The sequence below is a fragment of the Muntiacus reevesi genome, chromosome 12 (genome assembly GCF_963930625.1).
Source record: "Muntiacus reevesi chromosome 12, mMunRee1.1, whole genome shotgun sequence".
Lineage (NCBI taxonomy): Eukaryota > Metazoa > Chordata > Mammalia > Artiodactyla > Cervidae > Muntiacus > Muntiacus reevesi.
This window is the reverse complement of record NC_089260.1, coordinates 77,507,342-77,528,422: the sequence shown is the minus strand read 5'-3', so window position 1 is coordinate 77,528,422 and position 21,081 is coordinate 77,507,342. Positions and strand designations below refer to the sequence as shown.

General features: G+C 47.1%; 1 protein-coding gene across 6 annotated transcripts in view; it reads right to left on the bottom strand.

The window, feature by feature from the left end:
* Nucleotides 1-7,778: 7,778 nt before the first annotated feature.
* ZNF250 (zinc finger protein 250) overlaps nt 7,779-21,081 on the bottom strand; it is a 38,359-nt gene continuing 25,056 nt past the window's right edge. Inside the window, exons 2-6 of one of the 6 annotated variants that reach the window (XM_065903071.1) lie at nt 18,173-18,237; nt 16,262-16,322; nt 15,916-16,042; nt 15,714-15,827; nt 7,779-13,696 (exon numbers count right to left, since the gene is read on the bottom strand). In XM_065903071.1, the coding sequence (XP_065759143.1) occupies nt 12,372-13,696; nt 15,714-15,827; nt 15,916-16,042; nt 16,262-16,315 (1,620 nt within the window). In that variant the 5' untranslated portion in view covers nt 16,316-16,322; nt 18,173-18,237 and the 3' untranslated portion in view covers nt 7,779-12,371. Of the gene's footprint in view, nt 13,697-15,713; nt 15,828-15,915; nt 16,043-16,261; nt 17,703-18,172; nt 18,238-21,081 lie in introns of those variants that run through there. The other 5 variants (XM_065903068.1, XM_065903067.1, XM_065903070.1 and 2 more) reach the window with 5 other exon arrangements.

Here is a 21,081-nt window from a genome sequence, read left to right as displayed (position 1 = left end):
CAACTTTACTATATTCATTGATTAGCTCTAGTAATTTTCTGGAAGAGTCTTTAGGGTTTTCTATGTAGAGGATCATGTCATCTGCAAACAGCGAGAGTTTCACTTCTTTTCCTATCTGGATTCCTTTTACGTCTTTTTCTGCTCTGATTGCTGTGGCCAAAACTTCCAACACTATGTTGAATAGTAGTGGTGAGAGTGGGCATCCTTGTCTTGTTCCTGATTTCAGAGGAAATGCTTTCAATTTTTCACCATTGAGGGTGATGCTTGCTGTGGGTTTGTCATATATAGCTTTTATTATGTTGAGGTATGTTCCTTCTATTCCTGCTTTCTGGAGAGTTTTAATCATAAATGAGTGTTGAATTTTGTCAAAGGCTTTCTCTGCATCTATTGAGATAATCATATGGTTTTTATCTTCCAATTTGTTAATGTGGTGTATTACGTTGACCGATTTGCGGATATTAAAGAATCCTTGCATTCCTGGGATAAAGCCCACTTGGTCATGGTGTATGATTTTTTTAATATGTTGTTGGATTCTGTTTGCTAGAATTTTGTTAAGGATTTTTGCATCTATGTTCATCAGTGATATTGGCCTGTAGTTTTCTTTTTTTGTGGCATCTTTGTCTGGTTTTGGAATTAGGGTGATGGTGGCCTCATAGAATGAGCTTGGAAGTTTACCTTCATCTGCAATTTTCTGGAAGAGTTTGAGTAAGATGGATGTTAGCTCTTCTCTAAATTTTTGGTAGAATTCAGCTGTGAAGCCATCTGGTCCTGGGCTTTTGTTTGCTGGAAGATTTTTTATTACAGTTTCGATTTCCTTGCTTGTGATGGTTCTGTTAAGATCTTCTATTTCTTCCTGGTTCAGTTTTGGAAAGTTATACTTTTCTAAGAATTTGTCCATTTCATCCAAGTTGTCCATTTTATTGGCATAGAGCTGCTGGTAGTAGTCTCTTATGATCCTTTGGATTTCAGTGTTGTCTGTTGTGATCTCTCCATTTTCATTTCTAATTTTGTTAATTTGGTTCTTCTCTCTTTGTTTCTTAATGAGTCTTGCTAATGGTTTGTCAATTTTGTTTATTTTTTCAAAAAACCAGCTTTTAGCTTTGTTGATTTTTGCTATGGTCTCTTTAGTTTCTTTTGCATTTATTTCTGCCCTAATTTTTAAGATTTCTTTCCTTCTGCTAACCCTGGGGTTCTTCATTTCTTCCTTCTCTAATTGCTTTAGGTGTAGAGTTAGGTTATTTATTTGGCTTTTTTCTTGTTTCTTGATGTAAGCCTGTAATGCTATGAACCTGGGGGATTAATTTTTTAAATATATAGAGTAATTCTTAGTAGTTTTTGGTAATGCAACAGCTATGGCTACTAAACAGGATGCTATGGTTTGAGTTAAAAATTGTGTTAGGTATATTTCCTTTCTGTAATGATGGAAATACAGATTAAAATCACAATGCAATATTTGTTCATATTCACTAAATGATTATAATGAAGATCAAAATATTAACAGCAATGTACAAGATTGAAAACTTTACACTTTGCTTGTGGATATAGAAAATAATACAGACTATATATACAATAGTTTGGCATCTCCTCAGAAAGATAAAAATATACTTACTGTTTACTTCATCAACTCCACTCTTGGATATACATGTCAATGAACTGAAAACAGCTGTTCAAACAACAACTGGTACACAAACATTCATAGCAACATTATTCACAATAGCCCAAAGGTACAACTCATTCAACTGTCCATCGGTGGATGAATGAATATGGAAAATAGGGTATATGCAAAAGTTTCAACAATATTCTACCATACAAAAAATATAGTGAAAATGTACAGCCACTGTCCAAGGGTTTTTTTTGTTGTTGTTAAAATTCATAAACAAATTGACAATATGTCAATTCCAAATCAGGTTATGTATCCAAAAGGTTTGAAAAAACAGGCTGAAAAAATAAACATATTTCTACACTTATATTCACAACAGCATTAGTCACACTGGCCAACAAATGGAAGGAATTCCAGTGTCCATGAACAGACAATTTCATAAACAAACTGTAATATACATACAATGGAACATGATTCAGCCTTTAAAAGTAGGTAATTCTGACAATACTACAATATAGATGAACCTTACAGTCATTATGCTAAGTGAAACAGACCAGCCCAAAAAAGGACAAACATTCTGTGTGTGATTCTGCTAGTATGAGACAGTGGAATCATCTCAAAGCAAGTTAAATTCAAAGACAGAACAGGAGCTGAAAAGAGCTGATGTTTCATGGATGCAGTTTCACCTGGGGAAACTGACTTCCCAAGACATCTCCAAAACCTGTTGTATAAATAACTGGAATCCGTATGCAATCAAATGAAAGTAGAAAGAAATTTTATGATTTATACCAAATTCACTTAAACTTCTCAACAGACAAAATGCAAAGCTGTATCTACAGTACTTCAGTTTTGCTTATGAATTTTAACAACAACAAAAAAAAAACCTTAAGTCTATCCCAAAAAAGATACAAAATTTAAAACATGACCTTTATTTTTTTTTTAAAAACATGACCTTTAAAAAAGTGAAAATTTAAACTCATAAAAGACCTTATTCAGAAAACCTAAACACAAGCCACAAGCAGAGAAATACATCCACAAAATACATATCTGATAAAAGGTTGTATACTAAAATAATACCAAAAAATCTGGAACAAACAACCTCATTAAAATGTATAAATCTGAACACCTGGCCAAAGAAAACATACAGATAGTAAATAAACATATCAAAAATTCTCAAAAATCATATATCATTAGGAAATCACAAATTAAAACTACAGTGAAGTAGCACCGCACACCTATTAGAACCCGTAAACTCAAAAAAAAAAAAAAAAAACCCAGGGGCTTCCGTGGTGGCTCAGTGGTAAAGAGTCCACCTGACAACGCAAGAGACTCAAATATGATCCTTTATCTGGGAAGATCCCATGTGCCACAGAGCAACTTAGCTGTTTTTTTTTCCCAAAGCTAAACAAGGCTCACCTGAGGATCAAACATTGCACATCTAGTATTTAGAAAACAGCTTTGAAAAAGTGTCCAAATAAAAACTACCATGCAATAATGCATAGCAGCTCTACTTGTAATACCTACAAACTTTCAAATATCAGGATGTCTTCCATAGATGACTGTGTAAGCAAACTGGGATACATCCAAAGTGAGGGGGAGCAAACGCAACCCCAAAATACACCTCTTCAACATGAGAATTCAGTTCAGTTCAGTTGCTCAGTCGTGTCCAACTCTTTGTGGCCCTATGGACTGCAGCACGCCAGGCTTCCCTGTCCATCACCAACTCCCGGATCTTGCTCACACTTATATTCATCAAATCGGTGATGCCATCTCATCCTCTGTCGTCCCCTCCTCCTCCCACCTTCAGTCTTCCCCAGCATCAGGGTCTTTTCCAATGAGTCAGCTCTTCGCATCAGGTGGCCAAAGTATTGGAGTTTCAGCTTCAGCATCAGTCCTTCCAATGAATATTCAGGACTAATTTCCTTTAGGATGGACTGGTTTGATCTCCTTGCTGTCCAAGGGACTCTCAAGAGTCTTCTCCAACACCACAGTTCAAAAGCATCAGCTTTTTTGGCACTCAGCTTTCTTTATAGTCCAACTCTCACATCCATACATGACTATTGGAAAAACCATAGCTTTGATTAGACTGACCTTTGTCAGCAAAGTACTGTCTCCACTTTTTAATATGCTGTCTAGTTTAGTGATAGCTTTTCTTCCAAGGAGCAATCATCTTTTAATTTCATGGCTGCAGTCACCATCTGCAGTGATTTTTGGAGCCCAAGAAAATGAAGTCTGTCACTGTTTCCATTGTTTCTCCATCTACTTGACATGAAGTAATGGGACCAGATGTCATGATCTTATTTTTTTGAATGTTGAGTTTTAAGCTAGCTCTTTCACTCTCCTCTTTCACTTCCATCAAGAGACTCTTTAGTTCTTCTTTGCTTTCTGCCATAAGGGTGGTGTCATCAGGATATCTGAAATTATTGATATATCTCCCAGCAATCTTGATTCCAGCTTGTACTTCATCCAACCCAGCATTTTGCATGATGTACTCTGCATATAAGTTAAATAAGCAGGTGACAATATACGGCCTTGACGTACTCTTTTCCCAATTTGGAACCAGTCTTTTGTTTCATGTACAGGTCTAACTGGTACTTCCTGACCTGCATACAAATTTCTCAGGAGGCAGGTAAAGTGGTCTGGTATTCCCATCTCTTGAAGAATTTTCCACAGTTTGTTGTGATCCACACAGTCAAAGGCTTTGGCATAATCAATAAAGCAGAAGTAGATGTTTTTCTGAAATTCTCTTGCTTTTTCTATGATCCAATGGATGTTGGCAATTTGACCTCTGGTTCCTCTGCCTTTTCTAAATCCAGCTTGAACATCTGTAAGTTCACAGTTCACGTATTATTGAAGCCGGGGTTGGAGAACTTTGAGCATTACTTTGCTAGCCTGTGAAATGAGTGCAATTGTGCAATAGTTTGTGCATTCTTTGGCATTGCCTTTCTTTGGGATTGGAATGAAAACTGACCTTTTCCAGTCCTGTGGCCACTGCTGAGTTTTTCAAATTTGCTGGCATATTGACTGCAACTCTTTCTCAGCATCATCTTTTAAGATTTAAAATAGCTCAACTGGAATTGCATCACCTCCACTAGCTTTGTTTTTAATGATGTTTCCTAAGGCACACCTGACTTTGCATTCCAGGATGTCTGGCTCTAGGTGAGTGATCACACCATCATGATTATCTGGATCGGGAAGATCTTTTTTGTATAGTTCTTCTGTGTATTCTTGCCATCTCTTCTTAATATCTTCTGCTTCTGTTAGGTACATAGCATTTCTGTCCTTTATTGACCCATCTTTGCATGAAATGTTCCCTTGGTAGCTCTAATTTTCTTGAAGAGATCTCTAGTCTTTTCCATTCTATTGTTTTCCTCTGTTTCTTTGCACTGATCACTTCACTGATCACTTCACCTATATACTCCAATTCAAATTTTTTTAAAGTAGAAGAAGAAAAGACACAAGACATACTAACTCTATTCCTTTAGGCCATGGAGACCTGGGCTGGTATCACATCCCTGGAGACAGAGCAGGCTTCGGTACCAAGGCTGGAGTGTTGTGGAGCTGAGGGAGCTGGGAGGATGATGCAGGAAATGTGCCCCCACAATGGACCTGGAGTGCCTCTTGCTTTCAGATTGAGTCCCCAATCTCTGGATCCAGGAGGGCCCTCCAGCAGAGAAATCAAGCCTACTGCATCGAAAGAACGGTGGAACCTCTGGGCTGGAAGAGCTTTGAAAAGTTCCCTGGGCTCCAAGTGTCCTCTGGCCTGGGGTTCCCCTGCCCTCCTCCCCTCCCCCGCCGCCAGCCCCCTTCCTTATGGTCGTCCCACCTACGAGTGATAGCACCCTCCACAGAGTGGTGTTCCAGGAATTGGGATGTGCTTTGGGGGATAAAGGGGAAGGGAAAGAAGGAATGAGATGAGACACAAGCCTTGAGCGTTGCTTCTGGCGCACTGCACTCTTGACCATCTGCGAACAGGATCTTCCTTATGTCCCTGCCTGCGGAATGAGCCAGAGTTGGGCACGAAGAAATGCTGTCGCCTTGTGGTCACTTTTTGTAATAACTTTTAAATCTCTTGAAGGTGAAAGAGAAGAGTAAAAAAGCTGGCTTAAAACTCAACATTCAGAAAACTAAGATCATTACATCCAGTCCCATCACTTCATGGCAAATAGATGGGGAAACAATGGAAACAGTAACGGACTTTATTTTCTTATGCTCCATAATCACTGTGAACGGTGATTGTAGCCATGAAATTAAGAGACGTTTGCTCCTTGGGAGAAAAGCTATGACCAACCTCAACAGTATATTAAAAAGCAGAGACATTACTTTGTCGACAAATGTCTGTATAGTCAAAGCTATGGTTTTTTCCAGTAGTCATGTATGGATGTGAGAGTTGGACCATAAAGAAGGCTGAGCGCCGAAGAACTGATGCTTTTGAACTGTGGTGTTGGAGAAGACTCTTTAGAGTCCCTTGGACTCCAAGGAGATCAAACCAGTAAATGTTAAAAGAAATTAACCCTGAATATTCATTGGAAGGACTGATGCTGAAGCTGAAACTCCAATACTTTGGCCACCTGGTGCAAAGAACTGACTCATTGAAAAAGACCCTGATGCTGAGAAAGATTGAAGGCAGGAGGAGAAGGAGACGACAGAGGGTGAGATGGTGGGACGGCATCACCAACTCAATGGACATGAGTTTGAGCAAATTCAGGAGACAGTGAAGGACAGGGAAGCCTAGCATGCTGCAGTCCATGGGGTTGCAGAGAGTTGCACACAGCTGAGCAACTGAACAACAAGCCATGAAGTCAGTGGCATTTTGTCACAGCAGCCTCAACAGACTCTGATGCCCAAAAGAATTGAAAACTACTCATATAAGCACTGATGAGCATGTAAGCACATGTATAAGCATATTCACAGCAGCATTATACACAATAGCTGAAAGATGGACATCACAAATGTCCAACGGATGAATGGACAAACAACTTTTGTTATATAATACAGTGGAACATTATTCAACCATAAAAAGGAGTGAAAGAATAAGACAGATACAAAAGGTAACATCATGTTTTATTCCATTTATATAAAATATCCAGAATAGATAAAATCCATAGAGACAGAATGTAGATTATGTGCAAGGGCTGAAGGGAGGGAATATTGGAAAGAAACTACTTAATGAAGATGTTTTACTTCAGCGTGATGGAAATGTTTTAGATTCGAGAGAAGTGATAGTTGCACAACAATGTAACTTTAAATGGCACTGCTTTGTGTACTTTAACATGGATAACTTTGTTATGTAGTTTCACCTCAACAAGTATTAAGAGAGACTCCAAAGTGGTGTTCCTGTGTGTCATAATGAAATGACATTTAAGAAGCAGGTGGATCTGAGCAATGTAGGGCTATGTGGCCACAGATGTTGCTGGCATCCAACCTGAACACTTTTCCCCTACCTGCTTCGAGTGTTGAACTCATAGCTGCCTTTCCCCCAGAGACCTGCCCTTGCTAAAACAGGAGCCACTTTAACCTGGACACTACAAGTCATCCCTTGCACCTCTTCCTCTTCACACACTTCACTAACTGGCACAAAAATCCCCTGGTGGTGGGGAGTCAACCCTGCGGGACAGGCTGCCCTCCAGAGCTCCCTTAGGGAGAGGCAGGCGGAAGCTGAGACAGAGAACTGCCCCAATAATTCATCTGAGGAAGATTTGTGGTCTGAGGCTTTCTTTCTATGGGAACTGATGCAAAATGGTTATGTAAGCCCAATACTGATGGTGAATTTTATCGTATTTGAATCATATCTCAACGAAGCCATTATTTTTAAAAAATACATTATTCATTTATAATAAAGGTTTTTTGTTGCTGCTTTTCTTGTTTTTAAGAGCCCATCTCACCAGGGTAACACATTCCTGAATTCCCTAGTCAGATTGTTTCTTAAGTTGAAATTGTAAGCATCAAGAATTTAAAGGGTAAAAATGTTTGTTCTTGACTCCCAAACGCCCATTCTTTTAAAATCCTAAATTCCACTGAAATGATCTCTGCGACAATAAACGAAGTTAACCTCGTCACCCCTGCTTGACAAATACAGCTGTCTCCCCCCATTAACGCAGTTGCTGATATACTCGTTCTCTTGTGACTTCTTGCTTAAAAAAATCCATACCCACAAAGCAGGCACATCGATTCAATGTTTATGTAATTCAACCTTTATTAGAAATTTAAAAAAAATTTTTAATGGAAATGATGTACAAGATGGTCATAAAAGCATTCTAGTGAGCGACAAGTCCTGGAGATAAATGGAAAAGGCAGCGTGACAATTCTTAGCAGCCCTGCCACCCAAGGAGGTACAGTGTCCACACTAGTCCTCAGAAAAATGAAGAAAAGCCTCTTATGTTAAAATATGGGTTTTTAAAATAAGTTTTCCTAAAGTCAATTTCTTATCATGCAAATGCCTGTGATGTGCCTTTACTGACCCTTGATGTTCACAATGATGTTTGTATATTATTGTGTATGGCCAGACCAGAAACCTGCTTTCACTAGCAAACTTGGGCCTGTGATCTCGGCCTCGCTGTTCATCAATGTACTGGCCGTTTCCAGAAGAGTTCTACAAAAACTTATGGAACAAACAGCTCTCCGTTCAAAATCATTTTCTTTAAATGATTGGCTTAGTTGAGAGATTAAAAAGGAAAAAGTCAGGAATCAGAAACCAACCCCTTGGTGGAAATGCAATGAATAGGCCCTGACATCAGTTCTCAGAGGGGGAGAAATAAGACACCTAAATATCCTTTTAGGATATTCTCTGATTCTCTTTACTGTCCCACAGGCCTGGAGGGTCCATCCCTATCTTGGCTCCAGGGTCTGGTATGGGCCTTACATCTGTTAGTGGCATGTTCTGACCCCGACCCACAGGGGAGGGAACCATGTGGAAGGGTCAGGTTTCACGGGCCATGGAAGTGGGGGAGTGGGGGGAGGGCAGTGCAAATAGGACAGCTGGGTTTGTAGGAGGTATAGCAGGGGACAGCCTGGAGGTCTGTCTCAACTGAGAGCTGAAGGATTCTCAAGGGAGGGGTCTTCTGAACGGCCCCTCTCCACCAGGTGGGCCGTGGAGAGGCCTCCTGTGGCTCAGGAGGGAGAAGGGCTCTGGATGTGGCCATTCTGCTTTGTCTGGCACATTCTCCTCCTTCTGCTCCAAGTCAGTGTTCTGTGAACAAGGCAGCAGGTGAGGCCTGGCCTTGCATTTACCCAGTTGTAGCTCCGACACCTCTAGGGGCCATGCCCACAATGAGCATGTTCTGCCTGCAAAGTCAGTCTACTGGCTTCTGCACTGCACCCCTATGGAGAGAATCCATTTTCTCCATGCCACCTGACATTTGTGCTGGACCTACCTCAAGCTCCTGCAAAACCTTGTCCATGAGGTCCCGGGAGTTCTATTTGTAAGACATAGCTAGTCGAAGTGCATCATTGAAGAGCTGGGGTGATGGGGAGGAAAATAAGGCTATGGGCACCAGTGACTGGGACTCTGCCTGCCCTGTACCCACTGGCCCATCATCATCACTTATCCACACAATACTCCACCCTAAAATCATCACCTTTTCCCCATCCCCTGACTCCATGCTGGTTAATATGCGTTTTCTTCACCAGACCCAAACCATCACCTCCCCTACTGTCGACACTCACAAAGACCCCTTCCTGTCACCACGTGCTCACCAGGACCCCCCAACAATGCCTGTCCTCACCAACAGCCCTGCAGTCAGCCACTTCTCTACCACTTCCCCAGAAACGTCAGCACCAGGCCTTCCCCACCTTACTAGACCGTCTCTGCAGTCTCCTATTACCTTCACAACATTGGTATCATCAGCAGCTGAGACCAAGTACAGGAGCAGGGAGAACTTCCTGGCAAAACTGAAGTTTTGGGTCACCATGTCTGCTGTAGAGAGAAGGTAGGACATTGGCCTGTCTACCAAGGAAAAAGGAGAGTTTTGAAGGGTTGGTCACTGGAGGTCCCATTTGAGGAAGTGGGACAACCAGGGACAATTAGCAGACATGTCATAGAAGGAGCTCATTTAACTAGGATCTGTGTCTCAAGGAGGCAGGTTGCTCACGTGGATCTTACTGGATGGGAAGTTATGGCAAGCAACTAAGGGATCTATATTGGGAAGAACAGATCACTGATGGTTCGATGGCCCAGGAAAGGAGGAAGACATGTGTGATAGTGGGTTCCCCTATGAATTGCTGGCACCCAGATGTAAAAACCAAAGACACAGATGTAAAAGCAGACATTACTTTGCCAACAAAGGTCTGTCTAGCCAAAGCTATGGATTTTACAGTAGTCATGTATATGGATGTGAGTTGGGCAATAAAGAAAGCTGAGCGCCGAAGAAATGATGCTTTTGAACTGTGATGTTGGAAAAGACTCCTGAGTCCCTTGGACTCCAAGGAGATCAAACCAGTGTATCCTAAAGGAAATCAGTCTTGAATATTCATTGGAAGAACTGATGCTGAAGCTGAAGCTCCAATACTTTGGTCACCTGACATGAAGAAATGATTCATTGGAAAAGACCCTAATGCTGGGAAAGATTGTATGCAGAAGAGGACAGAGGATGAGATGGTTGGATGGCATCACCAACTCGATGGACGTGAGTTTGAGCAAGCTCCGGGAGTTGGCGATGGACAGGGAAGCCTGGCGAGCTGCAGTCCATGAGGTTCCAAAGAGTTGGACACGACTGAGAGACTGAACTGAACTGAGATGCAAGGGTAGCCTCACCGTTGATTTTACTGGCCACCACAACTCATGGAATCTCTGGCCTGTACCAGTGCTCAGGTTCTTTTGTGATTTCCCTCTACACATCAATACCTGCAATCAGCAGAGGAAAGAAGACAGCCCAAGTGCATCACTGTCTCTGCACACCACCCCCAGGTGACATACACACAAGGCTTGGGAAACACAGGCTTGGGAACTCGGACCACAGACCATTCTGGGCTGCAGCTCCTGTATCCACAAAGGCTATGCCATGCCCACCCTTCTCAGAGAATTACTCTAGAACTTTCATCTTGTCACCAAATTTACCAATTTTAACCAAACTGTATCATTTTACTTGTTGCACCATTTACTTACTGATAAGTCTAACAAACTGTAAGCTTTTCGGTTTTTTCTTAGTCCAATTATTGTCTAAACTTTGTTTAAAAGCTCCTTTATGATAATTTTAACTATTTCTAGAATTTCCTTTCAGTTATTTTGATTTACCTTTAATTATAGCTTTTTAAATTTATATTTTAAACTTTAAAAAGTAATTTTTGCCTTTTATTATTCTGCAGCTTATCATAATTTTATGAACTGTTTACAATTTATACTTTTTACCTGTTCTAAAAATATCAGCAAGAAGCATGAACACTGTGACTAACTAGCTCTAAGGGGCGCTTTCATCTTCACCAGTGACTGCTATGGACTTCAGGATCAACACTCTACTGCTTAATTTTTCCTGAGGTGATAATGCTCTCAACATCAAGGGGAAAAAAATTCTTAAAAACAATGAACAGGGGCTTTTGCTGGTCCAGTGGTTAAGACTCAGGGTTCCCAGTGCAAGGGACACAGCCTCGATCCATGGTCAAGGAACTAAGATCCCACATGCTGCATTGCTTGGCCAAAAAACAAAACTTATGAATGAACTAGATTTATCACAGTATATGACAACGGATACTAGACTCTTGGAACCAGAAGTAAAAAATGAAGAAAACCCTTCATCATAGGAATAGAAATATTAGAAATAGTAAACAAAAAGCTATTTGAGAATTTTGTTTTAGAAGTGTGTGCCAAAGACTTTTTAGTAACATTTCTGGGAAATACTATACTGTGTAAAAAAGAGGCACCCAGGTGGTACAGCAGCGGTGAGGTCTGGGCTGAGTACAAAGTCACCTCCTAAGCCCACATGGGCCCAGAAGCCTAAGACATCCTATGAATCTGCAAAGGTTTTGGGGAAAAGATCCATTTTTGAGTTGAATTTTCACTAATAAGTTAGGACATCCCTTCTGATCTTAAATAAAATTAAAGGACCAGATGAAGGGTTTTCTAAATTTATATCATTTCTCACTAATTAAGCTTTAGACCATTTTCATAGAAAAGAAGTAGTTCCACAGTTAGGATTTTCAGCCAATATTATATGATGACACTTGGTAACAATATTTTTTAATGTCATTTTATCTACACAGTACTTTAACAGAATACTGAAAATATAGTCCAATATCCCAGTTTTAAGTGCAATAATCAGAACCACCAATTGTATTTAGGAAGTGAGAGTGAAAGTGAAAAGTCACTCAGTCGCGTCTGACTCTTTGCAACCCCATGGACTGTAGCCCACCAGGCTCCTCCATCCATGGAATTTTCTAGGCAAGAGTACTGGAGTGGGTTGCCATTTCCTTCTCCAGGAAAGGCATATAATATTCTAAGAAAAAAAAACCTTTATTTGGAGTGTGAGGAAGTTTTGCTGGGACAGTGGTCCTTATGTTGAAACTTCCTTTAGTTTCTCATTTCTAACAAACTAACATTAATGAATCGTAGCTGTCTTTACCAAAACTCACTACCATTGTGAGAGTACTCTGCGACGTAACTTCAAGACGGTGAGAGAAGCAAATGAGGCGTCCTCTGAAGTTCTTCCAGAGACGCTTCAGTGCTGCCCGTGAGTTCCTGGGTGACACTGGGTGTCACTGGCAGGGGCTTCGCCCAGACTGGAGGCTTCCCAGGGCTGGCAGCCCGAGTTCCCAAGTGTGGCTTCACATGCAGGCAAGGTCACAGCTTCCTGTGCACCTTCTGGTGCTGGATGAGGTGGCCGTGCTGGTTGAAGGCGCGGCCGCACTCCCCACACTCGTAAGGCCTCTCGCCTGTGTGGATGCGCTGGTGCTGCACGAGCACCGAGTACTGGCTGAAGGCCTTGCCGCAACGGCTGCACTCGTAAGGCCTCTCGCCCGTGTGGGTCCTCAGGTGCACAATCAGCGTGGCCTTCAAGCTAAAGGCCTTGCCACACTGTGCACAGCGGAAGGGCCGCTCGCCAGTGTGGACCCGCTGGTGCTGGACCAGGGACCTGCGGGCACTGAAGGCGTGGCCGCACTCGCTGCACACGTAGGGCTTCTCCCCGGTGTGGACCCGCTGGTGCTGGGTCAGGTGGGAGTGCTGCACGAAGGCCTTGCCGCAGGCGTAGCAGCCGTAGGGCTTCTCCTCCGTGTGGATGCGCTCGTGGTTCAGGAGGGTGGAGCGGTGCCGGAAGGCTTTGCCGCACTCACCACACTCGTACGGCTTCTCGCCAGTGTGCACGCTGTGGTGCTGGATGAGGACGGAGCGGTCACTGAAGGCGCGGCCACACTCGCCGCAAGCATAGGGCTTCTCCCCGGTGTGCACCCGCTGGTGCTGGAGCAGGGTCCTCTTCACGCTGAAGGCGCGGCCACACTCTGCACACTCATGTGGCTTCTCCCCGGTGTGCACCCGCCGGTGGCTGCGCAGCACCGTGCTGTGGTTGAAGGCCTTGCCACACACACCGCACACGTAAGGCCGCTCGCCAGTGTGGATGCGCTGGTGCTGCAGGAGGTGCGAGAGCTGCGTGAAGGCCTTGCGGCACTCGAGACACTCGTGTGGTTTCTCCCCTGTGTGTATCTTGTGATGCTGAGCGAGATCCGAACTCACTCGAAAGGCCTTTCCACATTCATGGCACGCATAGGGCTTCTCGCCCGTGTGGATCCTCTTGTGCTTGCTGAGCACTGAGCTCTGGCTGAAGGCCTTGCCACACACACCGCACACATAGGGCCTCTCCCCAGTGTGTGTCCTCTGGTGCTGCAGCAGGTGGGAGCTCCGCCCAAAGCACTTCCCACACTCCACGCACCGGTAGGGCCTCTCCCCGCCAGGAACAGCCAGGCGCTGGGTGACCGGCACGCTGGGACTCACGGCCTGGCCTTCAGTGGGGCGGGCAGGGCTGGGATTCAGACAGAAACTCTGCTCAGGTTCGTAACTTCCTGGATCACTCCACTCGGCAGGCGTTTTCCTCAGAATCATTGATATCTCCTCTGAAGTGAGCGGCCTCAGGCTGGAGTCTGTGTTCTGGTCCTGATCCTTGTGCTCACATCCTGAAACAAAACCAAAACCAAAGGGAGTGTGTTCACCCACTCTGAGACAGAAGAGTACATTCCACCCTGCAGGTGCTTCACCGCTACAGGGCGGCCCTCAGTGCCCCAGGCCAGAAGTCACCAGCAGGCGACAAACAGGAAAGTGTCCACCTAACAGTGTGGCTGGAGAAGGGCCAGGTCCAATTCGAGAGCCTGTGAGGGGCACACGTGGTCACGGCCCCAACCCTGCCCTCCCTGGAGGGTCCAGAGGCCATGAGAGGTGGAACTGAGGCAGGACTACACCTATTACGGCGCGGGGCAGGGAGGGGGCTGCTGGAGCAAAGCGCGAGCTCCTGAGAGCCCGTCCTGCAGACTCCAACTGGGGAACAAGACGGGGCTTGCAGGTGGCAGTGAGGATGGCCAAGAAGGCGGGGGTGTTTCCACACTCAGGTCAGGGGCACTGCAGGTGGAGTGGGTGGAGCAGGGTATGCTGAGGATGACAGATTTTAAATCTTGAAGACAGAGCCACTAAATTGACAAGACGTCACCAGAAAACAGGACTGTCCCAGGACTGGCTACTCAGAACGATGCTCATCCAGGATACTCGACGGGCAGGCAGGGCCGTGACAGCAGGAGACGGGGACGGGACAGAGGCAGTCCTCCAGGCCCATCTCAGCAACGCCTCTGCTGCTTCCTCCAGTTCCCACAAGGCCTGGCTGGGGACAGTGTTAAAATGGTCCTTGAGGGATGTCCTAGAGCAAGAAGCCCAGCGGGGAGAGGAAGACCTGAGGGGGGCACACCTGGGGGGAGGCTTAGCCAGCGGGAGAGAGCTGGACCTTCTCAGTCCAGGGGACCCACGTTCTGCTTCATGGCCAAGACCCAGAAGCCCTCCCTACGTGATTCTGGGGGGTTAGGGTCTCTCTGGGGTTTCTTATTAGGAAGCATACTGAATGGCAACTGGCCACATTCACTGAATTTTGCTTTATCTGTAACACGGATATTTTCAAGCCCCACCAAATTTTCCCTTTTAATGGTGGTAACAGTATTACTGAGATGTAAGTTTCATTGTTGAATTTATTCAGAACTTAGGACAGGTGATGTGCAACAGACTTCCTCAAACCCCAATGAGAGCCCCTGAAAAATAGCAGGCTCCAAAACCAAGCAGTCCCTACACCAGGGAAGGCACTTCCAAGACAGACTCTGCCTGAAGCATCTGCAGGGGTCTGTGCCTAGGAGGTTAACATGTTCTTGTTTGCATTTTTTTTAATATAATTTTATTTATTTTATTTTTGGCTATGCTGGGTCTTCATTGCGGTGACAGCTTTTCTCTAGCTGCAGTGAGTTGTGATATGCAGGCTTCTTACTGTAGTGGCTTCCCTTGTTGCACAGCACGGGCTCTAGGCATGCAGGCTCTAGCACTTGTGGCTCGTGGGCTAAGTAGTTCTGGCTCCCGGGCTCTAAAGCGTAGACTTAGTGGCTGTGTCACATGGGCTTAGCTGTCCCACAGCACGTGGGGTCTTCTCGGACCAGGGATCAAACCTGTGACCCCTGCACTGGCAGGTGGATTCTCAGTCACTGGGCCACAAAGGAGGTCCTGATCAATCTTCTCACATATAGACAAACAATATCATCAACTACCAGCAAAGCTCTTCCTCTTTCTTTCCAATTCTTACAGCTTTACTTGTGCTATTGTGTCTGGTCTTGTCAAATTTCAGATGGAACCCCCAGGACAGCTGTGGACGGTGGGCTCCTTTGATTCACGGCAAACAGCTCTAGCCGCACTAAGAGTCAGTAGCCCATGTCCCTCAACCTCTGATGTCCATTCAGAGCAGGGACCTGTCAGGGGCCTGGAAGCCACATGTGCTCACCTTGCCTCAAGGCACCCAACCCACACCCGGCTGCACGTACCTCCTGGCCTATTCCCTGCCCTGGGCCTCTGCCTGCTGCCCACTCACCCGCAGGGGTCCCTGCCAGGTCAGACCCCAGGAGCACCTGCAGGCGCACCACCCTCAGTGCACAGAGGCCACCCCGAGCTCACCTGAGCGGCTGATGCCCCAGCCCCTGAGCTGCTCATTGCCCTGCTTGTCCAGGACCCACGGCTCCTCTCCTCGCTCCAGCTGGGAGATCACCTCGGGCTTGGATCCTGGAATTCCTGCTCATGGGGAGGGAAGTCCTTTCGTTTATACACTATCCACAAGCACCCTCACCTCGCCCCACCCAAGGCCTGCAGGGGGCCTTACCCACGGAGACCACATTCCCGTAGGTCTCCATCATCACGTGTCGGTAGAGGCCACGCTGGGCGGGGCCCAGGCGGTCCCACTCATCCTGGGAGAGGAACACGGCCACGTCCTCGAAGGTCACCTTGGCCTGGAACAACAGGGGGCGCTGCAGGTTGGACTCAGAGTCCATGTCCCAGACAAGGAAGGTGCAAGCAGTGTGGGGTGTGGGGACGTGCCCCTGGACAGGGGGCGACAGGAAGGGGCCACAGTGTTCAAAATGCAATGATGCTCAGGATGTCACCAGGCCCCTGGGAGTGGGAGAATGTGAGGATGGCAGGGGCGCTGCAAAGGCCTTGAGGCTACTCACCTGAGGCACCGCTGGTGGCGGCAGGAGGCGGGCCGCCGCCATCATCTGGTCCATGGAACGTCTGAGGGAGATGGTGTCGGAGGAGTGAGTGGGGCTGAGGAAGAGGAAGGAGCATATGAGGGGCCCAGGATGGTCCCACCCAAGATGCCTGGGGATGCCATCCGCCCCAAGGGCCGTTGGACTGCCCAGCTTACCAGGCATGGCCTGCAGTACACACACAGGGCTGGGCGAGTGCATCACAGGGAGTGGGGAACACCAGGCCTGACTGCCTCCAGAGACAACCCCCATGAGGAGAGGCTGCACTTGTGGTGTGGGGACCACAACCCTCCCCATGGGTCCACTGATGCCCTGGGCATGCCTGGTCCTGCCCAGCGGCTCAAGTGAGGGCCTGGTTCTGGTGGAGCATCCAGAGTGACCCAGAGACTCGGTCTGAGCACCTGGCAGGGGGCCTGGGGCTGGGCGGGCTCTGGGGACACTGGGACAAGCACTGCTAAGGCGTGTGCCACACCCACCCTGCCAGACAGCAGGACACAAGCCCAGCAGGCCCATCACCTGGGAAAAATGAAAGGAGTGAATAAAGTTAGCTCAGAATTCATCTCAAACACTGATGTTGGACAAACAGGCATGAGGGTGCCACCAGGCATGAAGAACTGGAAACAACAAGGCTGGTCCCACCTCGCCAGCTCTCAGAATCGACGGTGGGGAAGCCGCTGCCTCCTGTGGCTACTCCAGTGCCCACACCCACTAGAAGAGCAGTACCGCTCCCCCAACCCTTCATGGGCTGCCCATACTCACCATCTCTCATGGACGGTCATCCTCCCTATGGCCGTATCTGGCCACTCCCTCAGGTGGTCTCCGGCCCCTCCACCCCAAGTGGCCCCTGTCAGGGTCTCCTCTGACCTCCATATGACCAAATCCTTGTCTGCTGTCAGCGGTGCATAACCCCAGTCTCCATCAAGTCAGTCACCACGGGGCCCCTGTCCACCCTCACCAGCATGAGATACTGCCTCCCTGAACCATGCAGCTCTGGTCCTCTGGGAACCCAGAGGAGGTAGACAGTCATTTTCACGATGACCTGACCACACCTGGGCAGGATCTAACAATAAGCACCCATTTGCAGGCTCCCCGTGGGTGCTGGCAGCCAGCTCAGCTAATCTAGGAGCTGCTGGATCATTCAGCCTGAGACCTCCAGCCAGGCAGGCTCCTGCCTGAGCCCATGTCTGTGACCTGAGCTGCTTCGGCCCCACAGGCCTGAACGTCCAGTGAAGTGCAGGGCTCCTGTTGGTGCGCTAAGCTGGCAACCCCCATCCCCTCCAGCTGGCCATCTCCTCATGGGTGTCCTAGAGCACCTCAGACACTTAACATCCAGCCCCAACACCCACCCCCTACCCAGGCCTGGTCTGCCCCTGGTCTGGCACCTGCATTGATCCAGATCCGGAAGTCACCCTCCTGCTCACCCTCTCACGCCCACTGGACCCGCCCTCCAGTAGCAGCACAGTCCTGCCCCGCCCCCAAGGGACGCAGAGCCCCTCCTCGGCTCCAAGCCCCACCTCCACTCCTGAGGCTGCTGAGAGCCCTGCTCTGAGCGCCCCTCCCCGCAGCCGGGTGCCTCCTCCCCCTCAGCTGGCACTCAGCCGCCACCCTCTCACTGAGATCGGTCCCGACCCACCTTGGGGGCCTCTGCCTCATCGTTCTCACACCCCCTGCGAGTCCCAGCGGAACAGCCAGTGGCTCAAGGGTGGCTAAACAAGTGTATGAAGTCACAGGAGAAACGACTACACACTCCACCCTTCAGAACAGCAGCAAGTGCCGGAGAAGCACCTACTCCAGCAGCAGTGGGGAAGCAGAGTATCTGCTAGCTCTCTCTCAGGTGAGAAAGTCACCTGGCGTATTTAGGTGCAGTAGACATACCTCTGGGCAACGCACGCCTTCCTCCGGTGGACTTGAAACCAGAAGGGAAGGGGACTGAGCACAACCTTTAAAGATGAGACAAAAACTGGTTAGAACCAATTAGGCCGCTGAAGATGGCGGAAGGCTCGCCTTCCAGTGGAGGTTGAGCCTCATTATGTGCTCACTGCGATACACTGTTGCTAAATGATAACACACAAACAGACCCCACAGACCCCACAGCTCCCAGGCCAGACGACCAGAAAGGCTGAAAAGTGGGCAGTGGCCCAATTCCTGAATTCCTGGAAGCCCCTGGCCCTCCCTGAAATGGCTAGATTAATCCTTCTATTCAGCAGCCTATGAAACTACACAGTCCATAGAAACTAACCACCTTACATTTCAGGGCCTTTTGAGACAGACACCATTCTGTCTAAGGAATGTGTATCTCTCTAAATAAATCCACTTCTCACCTATCACTTTGTCACCTATCACTGTGAATTCCTTCTGCATTGAGACACACAGAACCTTCAGTAAGTCCTGAGCAAAGGTGTGTGGTTTCAGTTAAGAGACAGTGGGTTCGAGGCTCAGCTTGTGAGTTCGAACCCCACATGAATTGTGTGGTTTCGGAACAGCACCAGGATGGTGCCACCGCCAAATCCACCAGTCCTTCCACACACCAGTCCCACACCACGAAGACCAAGATTCAGGCTGCACCAGATGGCCAGACAGGTCAGCCAAAGCATAGGATATGCAGGAGGTGTTCATGATGCTCCTGTTGCACAAACAATGACCCCAGGACCACGAGGGGATGTGAGCCCCTGTCCACAGCAGTAGACACACCAGACTGAGATGACACAGTTCCTCTGAGGGCCTCAGGAGGACAGCGAGGTTAAAGAGAGCATCTGCTGAGATTAACTCAAACCCCCGGCCATGGAGAGGAACGGAGGGGCAGAGAAGGGGACAAGATTCCCACCCAGTGAATTCCAGAGAAGCACGAAAACAGAAAGCCTAAGAGCTCTGCCCAGGATGATCTCTAAGTACCAAAGGAAAACAGTATATCATAAAGTATGCCTGTTGCTCTGCTCTGAATGTCTATGCCTCCAAATGACCTAAGGCTCAATGTGGGGCAGGGGCGGGGAGGGGGTGCTCAGGTCCTGAGAGTGGAGTCCCCTTGATGAGAGACCCCTCCCTCCACGTGAGGACACAATGTCTGCAGGCAGGATGAGGGCTCCTGGATCCTGCTGATCCTAACCTCAGATGTCTGGCCTCCAACTGTGAGAAATGATGTTTGCTGTTTTACAGGCTGCCCAGTCTCTGGTGCTCTGTTATAGCAGCCCAAATGGAATAAGACTCTATATTCTGATAAAAGAGAAAGAAAACAAATGTAAAGGTGGAACTAACTAGTTTTTCATTTTTCTTTACTTGTACTTTGGTAGATAAGGTCTGGGTCTCCTAGAACAAGTGCGCGTGGAATGAAAAGACATGCAAAAAACACTGCGGGCTGCTAACTGACACCCCAGGGATGACAACAGAGCCACCCAGGCACTGAAGCAGGCTTTTACTCAGGGCCCATAGCTCAAGGCAACAGGAGTTCAGGGAGGAAGGGAGAACAGGTGAGCAGGTCAAGTCCTGTTTAGATGGTCCCTGAAGCCGGAATTAACACCATGGAGGGTCAAACTGGCTCTGAGGAGCTGCCCAGGGAAGCCATGCCACTCCCAACACAGAAACAAGTACAAAAAGCACCCGCCCAAGGCGTGCCCACAACAGCGGCCCATCCACCCACGCCCCAGAGAATAACCCAAACCAAAGCAGAGCAGGCCAACGCTCTCTGCAGCGGTGATTACACTGCAGTGAGACACTCTTCCAAGTGAGTTCTGGCTTGGGCGGTGACCAAGGGACAAGAACTGAAAACGGGGCTGCAGAGACAAGAGAGCTTAGGATTCAACGTTATTGTTATTTTGTTCTGTAAGCTAAGCTTTAGTAACTTCTAGCTCTTGCTGGAACTGCTGAAGATCTTCCTCCCAAAGACCCCGCCAACAGTGACAGGCATGACAGGCACCACCTCGCAGTCCCTGGTCTGGGCCGGACAGCTCCAGGGTCTCCCCCACTCTTCCTCACCATTTTCACCCCAAGGTTTTCCAGATGGAAGACCCACTTCTCTTTCTTCATCTGCTCGAAGCCTGGCCCTCCAGGCTGGAAGCACCTTCCAAAGAGGCAGTTCTGATCCACCTGTAAGCCCAAACCACAACCCTGCATGCTTCAGAGGAAAATGATCACAGACATGTATCCACACAGGTAGCTTTTCTACACAGCAGCAACACGGAGTCAGAAAATATTCAGGGAAAACAGTTCTAGTCACAAATAGCAAGAAACAAGGTTAAAGTAAACCTTAGAAATATGTTACTGTTGCCCCCTGTATCCACAAAGTTCTAATGTGGAGAGCCACGCAGGCCTGGACGAGAAAGGGCAGAGTAGGGCCATATCTATAAACAAACAAGACAGGCCAGGCATTTTTCCTGGGGAAGATGTTCCAGTAACCTCACCCAGACAACAGGTCTAAAACTAATCCTTTGCACAAAGCTCAACCAATCTCCCAGAAAGCTAACCAAAAGCAGAAATTAGCCTCTCCTCGGAGGAGGAGAAGCCTCCGTCATGCAGCCTGCCCTCAAGCCTCAAGGGTGTACTATCCTTTATTTGCTGAATAAAACTGAGCTGTAACTGAGCTTTAAAAAAAGCAGAAATTAAACGAGATCATTTCATATCATATACTGAAAGCACACAGCTAATGAATGAAAAAGAGCTAAATTTTAAAATTAATGATAAAAAGAACCTGAATAAACTCTGGGGAGCAGAGACCCACAGATCTGCATGAAAATCAAAACCTTCGCACATTAAAACAACACAAATGCCAGAAATGGGCCCAAGATTTGGGA